The following is a 12,586-nucleotide window of genomic DNA, read 5'->3' as shown; positions in this document are numbered from 1 at the left end:
TGAAGGGAGCTCCAGCTTAGAAACCAGACAAACTTGGGCTCTAACTTTTGTACCCCACTTAGGACCTGAGACCGTGGACAACCCAATCACCCCATCTGTCTGAACCTTAGCTCCCCGCACTGAAAATGGGGACAGTCGCTGGCGAGAATCTAAAAGGCCTGATTGCTGTCCTCTGAGTGGTGGACGAACCTCAAGGTTAAAACTCCGCCTTCTGGGATCCTGGCTACACCCAGACCTATTCTCTGCGGGGGCTTCCCAGTCCCGCCGGATCCGGCAGGAGGCAGCAGACCCCAGCACGGCTGTAGAGCCAGAGCGGAAAGCCGGGCAGAAAGAGCGAGCGGCGGAGGAACCGAATGGCCTCGGGGTCCGCAGCCTGTGCCGGGCACGCCGGGCGGAGGAACGGGCAAGCCTTGGCGCATGCGCACCGCGGGACCGGCACCGCCCCGAACCAGCAGGCTCTGCCAGGGCGGGGAGGTAGCGCGCAGAATCAGGAGGTGCTGGCAGCGGGGACCGCTTCCGGACACCAGGTACGAGGCTAGCCCTAGGCTGGCTCCCGATTTTTCTCTTTTAAGCCGCGGGGAGGGCTCGGGGCTGCAGGTGAGCTGTAAACCACGCAGTCGAGAACTTCCTCTCCTGAATTTTCTTGTAAAGGCACAGATCTGAGCAAAGATGCTAATGACCTGGGGAGGATTTTGCAGGAGATGGGGGCTGCTTCTTCCAAGCATCGCTTCTCTCCGTCTCCTGGGAATTCCCGGAATGTCTTCCTTCCGCGGCCCTGAATCTCCCCCCTGTCCTCCTTCCGACCTTCCTGGAACTGGGGAGAGGCGGGGAAGGGATGGGGTTCTCTGACCATGGCAAAAACGCTTGGCAGTTTAACCTTGCTAGTACCACCCAGACTTCATTCGAAAATGGTCTTTCGAGCCCTCAAGGAGTACAAAGGTAGGTAGTTTATTATACAGTAGCTTACGGAAAATCTCTTAGTGGGTCCCCCAAATTTTGGAGGGCTCGGGGCAAGGCAGGGCCCTGTCACCTGGTTTCATACGCGGTGCAGTAAATCACTTTTGCTGCATTGCACCCGAGACGCTTTCTGGCCTCTCCAAGCACTGAGGTAGTGTTTTCAGTGAGAGCCTGTGAAGCAAGGCGCCCATCAGCGCCTACTTCCATCACTTCCCTGTGTGGTTCTGGTCATGTGGTCCTGCCATGGACATGGAGCAAGAGGGATGTTTGCTTTTTGTCTGCAATTTCTCTCTGTATTCAGAAACTTCTTGCAAGGATTGGGAATAGGTGTATGTATTTTGCCTCCTTAGAATACTCAGCTCAGTAAGGAGATTAAGGGAACAGACTGTTGCCTGGCAGTAGAACTATACTGAGGGTTGACCAGTTACAGAATGTCTTCCTTCAGGCAAAAGTTGTTCCTTTGGTTCATTCAACAAGTATTTCTGCACACTCTGCCTTGTGCATGGCCGTGAGCTTGGTGATGTGGGGAGGACAAAGGTGAGCTGAATTTGAGCTTAGCCCCGGAGGAGCATGGCAGGGATGGGAGGTAGGGATGGGAGCTCAATGTAAGTAACTCGATGCCAGGTAGAAGGGGTGAGGCCCCAGGAGAGGGTCAGAAGAAGACTGGGAGCTCAGAGGACAAAGAAGAATCAGCCTCTTACATCAGGTGGCCAGCTTAAGGAGAAAATTAGGTTCCCAAATTACTACCTGATGATGAGTGATCTCATAAGCTTCCGATCTGTGTGTAGAGGTGTTTTCCTCACTGTGTGTCAGGCATCTTAGACTAGGTCTCAGGTAGGTCCCACCATTCCTGGATTCCTCCCTCCGCCTGCTACCACATGCCTGCTGGTCCAGTGCTCCCTATCTCCGGGAGGAGCATCAATGCCCCCCGCCTCCCACCTCTTCTTCCTGGTGCGCCAATCCAGAGACCTAGACGTGAGTCATCTCTGACTCATCCCTCCCCTGAACTCCCCACATCCAGGCTTATTGATTCTGTTTCCTAAACGTCTCTCAGAGCTGACCCACCCTCCTTGCCGTTGCTCCAGGCCAGGCCACCACCGGCTCTGGCTTAGCTCAGCTTCCTGCTTCACTTTGTCCCATCTCCCGCTACCACTGCAAGGAAGCACTGGCTGGAATTAAATCTGGTGGAGAGACTCCCTTCGGTCCTCCCTACTACCCTTGAGACAGAACCCATCCTCCCTTTACAGCACTCAGAAGTGTCCTGGCCCTGTCTTTTTCCCCAGGCCCGTATCTTCACAGCTGCCCTGCTCGCCTGTCCATTTTGAGAACAGGCCATGCTTTCTCATGCCAGTAGGCTTTTGCACACGTTCTCCCTGCTGCCTAAAACACATCCTTCCCGGCCACCCTCTTCGCTCGGCTTACTCCTCCTCTCCCCAAGATCCCAGCCGGGACCCTGTCTGCTCTAGGAATCCTCCCTTAGGTTCACAAGTCACCGTAGACTCCACTTCTTGATATGGTGCCTGTGCATCTCCTCATAGGGCTCATCCACACATCTTTCTCCTCTGCTGTGCTATATTAAAAGGCCAAAGCCAAGTCCAAGGACTTTCCATGCCTTCCTGCTGCCTTGCACAAAGAAGACGTGCAGGGGCACCTGGGTGGCTTCGTTGGTTAAGCATCTGCCTTCTGTTCAGGTCATGATCCCGGGATCCTGGGATCAAGCCCCACATCGGGCTTCCTGCTGAGCAGGCAGCCTGCTTCTCCCTGCCACTCCCCCGCTTGTGCTCTCTCTCTGTGTCAAAGAATTAAATAAAATATTTTCCTAAAAAAGAAGACATTCAATAAATAGTTGTTAAGTGGAGTTGAGCATAAGCTGTAACATTATGGTTTGATTCACTGAGTGCCTGAGTCATAAATTCACTCCATCTCTGTTGTTTTCTCAGCAAGCTGGCACAGTTATGGCCTCACACATGTCAAGCTTAAAAATGGGTATAGGGTAAAAGAGAAGAACAATCATTATTCAAGCAGCTAGTATTTGATGAGTGCCCAGTACATGCAGGCCCTGTTGTAAGCGCTCTTCAGTATTACCTCATTTAATCACCACAACCCTGTGAGGCAACTTTATCATTATCCGTATTTTACAGATGGAGAGACTGAGTTGCAGAGAGATTAGGGACCACGCACAATGTTACGTAGCTAGCAGGCAGTGGCAGCAGGCTTGGAGCCCAGCATACACTGTGGAATTCGATTAAGTCTTTGGGAACAACAGTAGGTCAGACGGACCATGAGAAGTTGACAGGGCTGAAGATGGAAGGCATGCAGTGTGATCACAGCTTGAAGCTGTGAGACCAATGGAGGTGACTGATCTAGAACTTTACAGATCTGAAAGACATGAGTTTTATCTGCATATAGATATAGAAGTGGCACTGGGAATCAGAAATTAAAAGAATTAGAAAGCTGCAAGGAACTTTAGGGTTCATCTCATCTACTCCCCTCACTTTAGGGGGGAGTCAGTGTCAGGGATGGGGCATGAGTCAAGGCCCAACAGCCTGCCACTGACCGGTACCCATGTCTCCAGCCTGTAGCCAGCACACTTTCTCCTGCATCTTACGGATTCCTGGGTAGGATTTTCATGGAACTTCTCACCCCTAGGTCTATGTTTCAACTGCTGCTATGAGACACATAGGATATTCTCATCACTCACATGATTTTATGCCAGGAGCTTCATTATATTCGTCAGTGATTTGCCATTGATTAAGCATGCATGTTTCTGGCTGAGCTTGAAATTAATCTCTGTAATTCCGTGGAATACATACCATTTTTGTATTACCTATGCTCCCCCCAGTTCTTTTTATGTTGTAAAACTTGTCCCTTCATCCAGTAGTAGAATTGCAACCTTGCCAATGGACCTGATCGGTTTTGGTTATGCGGCCCTTGTGACGTTTGGAAGCATCTTGGGATATAAGCGGAGAGGTAAGCCTTAACTGTGTTTTTCATCCAAGGGCCTTGGTAGGGGATTGGTGGTTGTGCTAAGATCATCTGAGGGTTTCAAGTTGGTGCAGCCACTTTGGAAAACAGTGTGGAGATTCCTTAAAAAATTAAAAATAGAGCTACCCTATGACTCTGCAATTGCACTGCTGGGTATTTACCCCCAAAGATACAGATGTAGTGAACAGAAGGGCCATCTGTACCCCAGTGTTCATAGCAGCAATGGCCACAATCACTAAGTTGTGGAAAGAGCCCAGATGCCCTTCAACAGACGAATGGATAAAGAAGATATGGTCCATATATACAATGGAGTATGATGCCTCCATCAGAAAGGATGAATACCCAACTTTTGTATCAACATGGACGGGACTGGAGGAGATTATGCTGAGTGAGATAAGTCAAGCAGAGAGAGAGAGTCAATTATTGTATGGTTTTACTTATTTATGGAGTATAAGGAATAACATGGAGGACATGGGAGAAAGAGAGGAGAAGTGAGTTGGGGGAAATTGGAGGGGAAGAAGAACCATGAGAGACTGTGGACTCTGAGAAACAAGCTGAAGGTTTTGGAGAGGAGAGGGGTGGGGGGGTTGGGTGATTCTGGTGGTGGGTATTATGGAGGGAACTTATTGCATGGAGCATTGGGTGTGGTGTATAAACAATGAGTCTTGGAACACTTGGAAGATCATCTGAAAAAAATAAATAAATTTAATTTTAAAAAAATGTAAAAAAAAAAAAAAGATCATCTGAGGGTTTGTAAATAAGACAGGAAGCTGAAGAGGTCCTAGAGTAACTGAGGACCAGCATGTCTTGCATGGAAGGGAGTTGTAGAGGGTAGGGGGCTGGGTATGACAGAGCAACCCAACCCAGCTGTCTGGGTCTCTCTTCACCTGTCATTATCAACTGTGTAATTAATTGACTTAACCTCCTCAGGGCTACTCGCCTATTATCAAATGAGGATTTTTGTTTGTTTACATACTCCTAGTATCAAAAACTGAATTATGTTGATACTGTGTTTTGCAAAGGAAAATTTGTTAAATACTTAGATATCTTCTCAGAGATTGTCTCTTCATCTATATCCAAAAGAGGGGAGAAAAAAAAAACAGTTGATAAGTTTTCATGCAAAAAAATGAAAGGTTCTATTTGTGACATTGGTAGGCTGCAACTTGAGTGAAAAAGCCAGGTCTACATAGGTATTAGAGGGACCCCTTATTTAGCGATTGCTAAGAAGTCCAAGGCCAGAAACACAGGTCTCTGTAGGGACTGAGGGGTGGCATTTTAAAACAGAGTATTTTTTTTCATTCTACAATGTTTACTTCTTTTACTTTTTTTTTATAATTTTTTATTTTTATAAGCATATAATGTATTATTAGCCCCAGGGGTACAGGTCTGTGAATCGCCAGGTTTACATACTTCACAGCACTCACCATAGCACATACCTTCCCAGATGTCCATAAATCCCCCCCACCTTCCCCCACAACCCTCAGTTTGTTTTGTGAGATTAAGAGTCTCTTATGGTTAAAACAGAGTATTTTCTAAGATTCCTGAGAACCTCTAATTCACTTGGACTTTTGTTTGTTGCTCTTATGTTCTTTCTCAATGGGTGTAGCATATGTATTCAATGGAAGGCACCATCGTGCCATCATATATTTTGGTGCCATCATATATTTTGATGGTACCAAAATATATGATGGCTCAGCTGCACAATATGGTCCCTTGGCCTCCTACAGGAGCCCCCAACTATGTGATCCTGGAAGCCCCTGGGGGCATGTGTTCGCAAAGAAGCCCACTTCCGTGTAATGTGGGTTAAGAGCACAAGCCACAGCATCAGGCTTTCCTAAATTCTGCTCGTTACATTACTCCTTACTAGCTCGGGTACTCATGTGAGTTGTTTTAATTTCTGGGCTCCAATTCCTCATTTGTATGTTGATCAGTTAGGATTAAATAAGATAATGCATGTAACACATTTCACATAGTGCCTGGCTGGAAGAAGGTCTTGATATTCTTGTTTCTGCTGCTACTCCCCGCCAGGGGGAGAGTCTGTGGGCCAGTGAGGCAAAATACCTTTTTCTGGTTTTGTATTCTATATTCTTAGCTGCTTGTGGCCCCAGTGTCTTAGAGCTTTTGTATAAAGTGAATCAGTTCTTTCTGTTTTTACTTAAAACTTCCCTAGACATGAATCCCCTAGAGTTCGGCCCAGAGACCCTTCACGGGACAGTTACTGAGAACAGTGTTGAGTAGGTTGAAGATGTGATGTCAGGATGGTGTTTGGTAAGAGGACAAGTATATCTGAATCCTGTACAAGACCAAGACTAAGCGCCGGACATAGCTGGGTCAGAGTGAGGGGCTGAGAGATTTCTTCTCTTGCTGGGAGCAAAGGGAAGAGAGGCGGCACAGCGGCACCAAGTTCTAAGTTCACCCCTCTCCCACACAGGTCCCCAGAAAAGTGCGTACCCAAGTAGACACTATGATTTTGAGGCTTCTTCTGAGCCAAGTAGCCAGTGCCCAAAGCCCAAGATGGGCAGAAAGCTCTCTTGGCCTTCTCCTGTACCAGGGCTGAACCTGGCTACCTACCTTCTACTCTAGTTCAAGGTCAGGGCACAGCAGCCCCTCCGGAGAGGAAGAGGGGAACAGGAGAGCAGGTGTCTTGCTCTGAGGGAGAGAGGCCCTCCTGTGCACCTCCCAACTCCTTTGAAAACCCCGTTGAAACTCCTTGACACTGGCCCAGCCAGGTTGGCACTTGAAGGAGGGGTTTCGGGGCACAGCTTGGCACTTCTTTTTTCTTTTTTGGTAGCCCCACTATAGACTGAGCTTTTTTGCAGGATCTGGCTCCCTTCCACGAGCCATAGCCTTCTTACAACGTAGAGCCTGCCCATCCTCACTGTTTGCTGTCTGACCTTGGCAAGACTTGGGGTGCAGCTGCTTCCCCTGCCTGCACATCTGTCAGGTGGGGAGGGTCCCAGCATTGCAGAACTCATCAGGGTGTACAGAAAAGAGTCCGAGGTCCCTGAGTGAGAAGACACCTTAATTAAGGTGACCTAGTCATGCGTTCCAGAAAATGCTTCAATCCCCTTGGCTGTTTTCTAATCTGCCATCTTCTGCTAAACATGACCCATTTAACAGGGAGTGCCCGGGCCTGCATTTTGTCAGCGTTTATCAAGTGCTGATAAGTGCCCAGCACTGGGTCAGGCCCTGGAAGACAGCAGTGAGCAAAAAGAGATGGTGCTTGCAAGCAAGTCGGAGGGCTGACCTTAAATACGTGGACAGGTGCGCAAATACAGGATGGCGAATCGTGGGAGGCTCTGATGGGGCCCCTCATTCAGAGTGGTGTGTCAGAGAAGATGTCTCTAGGAGCTGACCCTTACAGAGACAGGTGCGCTGCAGTTGGCCAGGCGGACAGGGCAGGGAAGAGCAGTCCAGGCAGGGAACAGCATGTCTAGAAGCCATGAAGAATAAAGACTTCAGGGACCTGATCGAAGGCCAAGGCTCCTGTAATCGAGTGGACTTGGGTTTTTCTCTAAGTGCAGTAGGAAGCACGGACAGTTTTTAACTAGCGGAGTGACCAGTCTGGACGTATGATTTTAGAAGACCGTGTTGCCGTGTTTGCAGAATAGATTTGGGGGGAGGGAGGAACAACGAGGAATTTAACGTTCTCTCCAACTGTAACATTCTAAGCCTTTGTGTATTTGACGTGGATGGGATTACTAACACTGTTTTGCAACTGACAAAACTCAGAGACTAAGTGCCTTAGCCAAAGTCCTTCGGGCAACAAATGGAAGAATTAGGACTAGAACCCAGCTTGTGTGTCTTCTCATTCAGAATGCTGCTGTGTGTGTGCGCGCACATTGCTGCAATGGTTTTTAACCCTGGTTACCATCTGAATTTCCTATAGATATTTAAAACATAGGGATGCCTTGGCCCTACCCTGAGGGATTCCAATCTGATAGATTCTAAATAGAGTGAGCTCCATGAAGCACCGACTGTGTGTGTGTGTGTGTGCGTGTGTGTGTGTGTGTGTGTGTGTGTGTGTGTGTGTCTGTCTGTCTGTCTGTCTTTCTTGTGCACAGTGTCCCTGGCATGAGGCCCATTGCCGGTGGGCCGGAAGTGCTTGGTGTTGGTCACCGACCCCTGGGGCAGTGGACGAATGGACTGAGGGCAGGAGAGCACTGGGTGGGAGGCTACTGGCTCTTCCCATTTCTCAGTACAGTCCCCATTCATCCCTGAGTCCTGACATCCCGAGGCTGGAAGCTTTGTTAATTATTCAGGACAGAACCATCGCTTGCTTTGCATGGGACTTCTCTTTCTACCTCTATGAGCTAGAATACCATTGCATCCTATTATTATCACAGCCTGAGTAAAAAGAGGGAGGCAAGGAGAAGAGGGGGGAAGAAAAGGACAGAGACAGGTGTAAAGAAGTCAACCGATTGTCTAGGGTCATGCAATCAAGGTCAGAACCGCTACCACCAGGCAGGCTTTCATATTCACTCAAGCCATATCTAACCCTGGCATTGCCATGCATTCGGGGTTCAGCAGGGACCAGTCATATTAGAAACTGTCCATGAAGAGGCAGATATGTAATTTGGCTTTGTCTAGTTATAGTGCCCACTTAGATACGCATTTGAAGGTGCATGTATCATTCTTGAAAGAAAGGAAGGAATTCCTTTCATTTGGGGATTTTCTCTCTGAGCCCTTTTTATTCCCCCCAGGTGGTGTTCCATCTTTGATCGCTGGTCTTTTTGTTGGATTTTTGGCTGGCTATGGAGCCTACCGTGTCTCCAATGACAAGCGAGATGTCAAACTGTCATTGTGTAAGTAAGACATTTTTTCCAGTTATAAAGGGTCGAACCTTGGGAGTGACTTTTTTGATACTCTGTACTAGGTATACTGGAAAACGTGCAGTCATGTGGTAAGTAGATAAGCGTGTGTGGAGACTGAACATAATTCTTGTTCCTTTCTAGACTGACCCACTCAAAAACAAGGATATTGCTCCCAGGCCTTCAGACACAGAAGCATGTTTCTATGAAACTTATTACTAGAAAAATAAAATTAAGGAATTATGTCCAGATTTTCTGCTAATACCCTTAAGTGCCTATTAGCATAGTTTTTGTGTTGGTATTAAAATACCAAACAAGACAGCCTCGCGTTATTTTATTTAATTCACAAGCAGCTTTTAGATCCTGTTTTACCCTAGGACTCGATCTAGAAAACCAAGGCTGACCTTTTTTTTTTAGCTTCTTCCCTTATCGGGCTTAGCAGGGGAATGTCCACAGTAAAAATGGAAACCTGTTTGTGTAGGCCCAGGATGCTTGGCTCTCTGTAGTCTAGCTTGAGATCCCGTGAAGGTTTGGGAATTGTTTCCATTTAATTAGATTATTATTCAGAGTGCCCTGGTGGTATGGAAGACAGGACAAATAAAGACAAATTATATCAGTTCGGTCTTCAAGGGAGAGAAAGAGACTTAGTGTTGTATTTTTTTCCCTTGACTAGTTTGAAATAGGAGCTAGGGATAGTTTTTAATAATGAAATTGTGTCAAAAGAAGAAACATATCAGCAAGATGTGGATATTTGGGCTTTTTATTCACATGCATTTAAGTAGTTCACGTGTGTTTATTGTCTGTCATTTTGTTCTTTATATCAGCAAGTGATTTTTCCTTGAAAGCTGTTCTGAAATTGCGACATCGCCATCCGCATCTCTTCCATAAAACATTCTCTCTCCATACTGGGTCAGCTCCTCAAAGGCTGGCGGGATGCTTCTGAGTGTAATATTATTGCCCAGACTGTTCTTACTTAGCCTCCAGGCATCCATTTCCCAAAATGCAGTACTGCAAATTACAATCAATCAGCCTTTTTTCCTAGTATTTTTTTACTCATCAGGTCTTACTTAAAAGACTCTGATTATTTTCTTTACTTTCACTTAAATGAGCATTTATTGGCTGTCTCCTGTGGGTCCAGTCAAACTCCCCAGAGTTTGTGAGGAAAGCTGAAGAAGACACAGTCCTAGCCTTCCAGGAGTTTCTACAAACAGAAATTTAAGTTAGACAAAGATTTTTTTCTTCTGAAGATATTTCAGGAGTGGATTTTAACATGTTGCTTACTCAGAAACCTTTTTGATAAGCTAGTTTATAAAGTCTTTTAAGAGAGCATTTTATCTTTTTAAGAAGATAGCAATTTAATACTTATACATAATAGCTGTTATATTAGAAAGCTGAAACAATGTCTCTCTCTCTCTCTTGCTCTTTTTTTTTTTTTTTTCATGAGCAAGCATTGATAATGTGTTTGAAACTCTGGTTCATGCATTGGTTGGGTTTTTAGTTACAGCTTTCTTCCTGGCCACCATAATGGGTGTGAGGTATAAGAGATCTAAGAAAATCATGCCAGCTGGGCTGGTTGCAGGTTTAAGGTAAGAAACACTATTTTTCTGTACTTCTTCTTCTGCCATCATTTAATGTGGACTTTTTGGCAAGAGTCCATTTTAACTTGAAAAGGTCAACGTGATTTTTGTTAGAGTAAGCATGACTATAAAACCTTAAAGTATCATGCCTGCGGTCCATCTTTGGTATCGATGTCCCCAGGAATATTTTTGTGGAATACATGGAGTGTTGCTATAGTATCTGACTGCACGTACTCATATTTTTTAGAATAAAGAACTGAATTCAGCCTTTTTTCCTCAAGATTTACTCATCTGAAACAGTAAATGTATTCATTTAAATCTGATACTCAGTCTCTCTTAGAGCATTGGACAAAGTGATAGCCTGCTACACTTCTTTGAGTTTTCAAGGGAGGACAGTTAATATTTTTTAAAAAAATAAAGAGGGAGCCTCCGATTTCTCTTAATTTGATCCCAGTAATTCTATCCATGAGATTAAACATATTACCACGTACAAATTTATAGTGACATTTTTAATTCTTCCTGGAGGCAGCCTTTATATGTTGAAAGCCTTAATGTTGTTTACTTCCTTTGCTACACATTTTTACTTTTTGGAATGTATTCCAAAGAAATAATGAAATGTATAGAAAGGCTGATGTTTATTGCAACTTTATTTCTAATGGAACACATGATAAACTGAAATATTAGAAACAACCTAAAAACTCATCAGTAAGGAAACGTTTCAATAAGGCTTTTGTCCACTTAATGAAATATTGAACAGCAATTACATGACACATTTTCAAAAACCATTTAGTGACATTAGAACATCTTAATGATATAGTGGGAGATAAAAGCAAATAACCAAATCTGAGTGTGATCTCAGAAGTTTGTGTATAAAAAACCAAGATAGGAAAGAGATGCTTCAAACTTTAATAGTGTTTATCACTGGTTGATAATGCAATGAGTAAATTTCTCCATTCTACTTTCCTTTAGAATTTTCTCATGTGGCTGTGTATTACGTTTATGACTTGGTGGGAGGGGGCATGAGGGTCAGGGAGGACTGTGACTACCAAGGACTGTTTTCCAGTTATGGCTGTGTTCTAAAAATGATCTTGGTGATAGAAGGAATCAGAGGTAGGTTTTATGGGTCAAGAAGAACAAGACCTCAGGCCGTGGAAAGTAGCTGAGATTATAATAATAACACCCCAGAACTGTTCCTTGCTTCTTATTTTTAAGCCACTTGCCCTTACTAGCTTATGAAAGGTTTGTGTTCCTCTCCAGACCTTTCTCTTATAAAGGTTCACCTCGGATTTTCAGAATCATGAGTTCTGATTTTGCTCAGTCAATCAGCATTTTTAACCAGTCTGGGAAGTTCCAGTACAGGGATAATTACGGAGATCACCCCTGCTCCAGGAGAAGCGAGCATCTTGGAAGCCAAAGTTTAGTAACAGTACGGGTTAGGTGAATATATGAACCTCTGTCTTATGCCACATAAGCATGACCCGCTCTTTGCCTTTTATTTTAATCCAGCCTCATGATGATTTTGAGACTTATCTTACTGCTGCTCTGAGAATCCAGAGAAACTGAAGACTAAATTCATATGATTCTACTGTAACGGGCAGAGCATACACTTTGGATTTAAAAGATAAACTTCAAGGTGGAATATTACGTGTCTTATTTTACATTACAAACAACAGAAACGCTCCAAAATGAACACCAGTTTGAGGGATTTTTTTTTAAACTGAAAACTCAACTGTTTTCTACTTGTCAGATAATGGTCTCGTTAAAGATATTCAATAAATCGTTATACATGCTTTCAGTTACCATGTCTACTTTTATATATGTAAGGGTTTGGTTTTTTTTTTTTTTAACAATTCCAAATACTCCTTTCTGAAGTTTATTTTACATGAGGCAAACTTTATGAAAGAAACCAAGTATCTAAATAGTTGTAACCTTTCTGAAGTTTAAATGAAACTGTAAGTTCCCAGATAATGGAATGCCAAAAGTGACCTTCACAAAAGATGCTGATGTAACTGCTTGTCCTTTGTGTTATATTAGAAATTATAGTTCTTGCATTTTAATTTTATTGCTGCCAGTTTTATTTTCCCCTTTAAAAAAACCTCTATTCTCAGCGCTGTCTACGTACTAACAATCTATTCAGTATTCAAATAAAATGCATTCTGTTTTAAACCTGTTTCTCTCATTTTAGTGTCCTCTCTCTATACTCGAATCATGTTCAACATTTAGATGTTCGATTATTCAAGAAAGAGACTGGGAGCT

The 12,586-nt window shown here is 44.5% G+C and overlaps 1 protein-coding gene across 3 annotated transcripts; it reads left to right on the top strand.

Moving 5' to 3' along the window:
* Positions 1-466: 466 nt before the first annotated feature.
* Positions 467-12,125, top strand: LOC111152398 (transmembrane protein 14A). 3 transcript variants are annotated; one of them, XM_022510927.1, is made up of 5 exons: positions 467-527; positions 3,836-3,927; positions 8,646-8,747; positions 10,252-10,339; positions 11,837-12,125. In XM_022510927.1, exons 2-5 carry the CDS (start codon positions 3,858-3,860, stop codon positions 11,874-11,876), a joined length of 300 nt encoding a protein of 99 aa, XP_022366635.1. In that variant the 5' UTR covers positions 467-527; positions 3,836-3,857; the 3' UTR covers positions 11,877-12,125. The 3 variants fall into 3 exon arrangements, with proteins under 3 accessions (XP_022366635.1, XP_022366636.1, XP_022366634.1); XM_022510928.1 differs by having other exon boundaries at positions 505-527; positions 3,839-3,927; XM_022510926.1 differs by lacking the exon at positions 467-527 and adding an exon at positions 822-939.
* Positions 12,126-12,586: the final 461 nt, after the last annotated feature.

Source organism: Enhydra lutris, unplaced genomic scaffold, assembly GCF_002288905.1.
Source record: "Enhydra lutris kenyoni isolate GAN:26980312 unplaced genomic scaffold, ASM228890v2 scaffoldscaffold28, whole genome shotgun sequence".
Taxonomy (NCBI): Eukaryota; Metazoa; Chordata; class Mammalia; order Carnivora; family Mustelidae; genus Enhydra; species Enhydra lutris.
The sequence above is the reverse complement of the archived record's forward strand: the minus strand, read 5'-3'. Positions and strand labels throughout refer to the sequence as shown.

Bases quoted from the DNA above. Each gene is read 5' to 3' on its own strand.
- LOC111152398 (XM_022510926.1), top strand. From the start codon at position 836: ATGGGGTTCTCTGACCATGGCAAAAACGCTTGGCAGTTTAACCTTGCT. The intron at 3,928-8,645 runs GTAAGCCTTAAC...TATTCCCCCCAG, and splicing joins CTTGGGATATAAGCGGAGAG to GTGGTGTTCCATCTTTGATC. The intron at 10,340-11,836 runs GTAAGAAACACT...ATTTTAATCCAG, and splicing joins GGGCTGGTTGCAGGTTTAAG to CCTCATGATGATTTTGAGAC.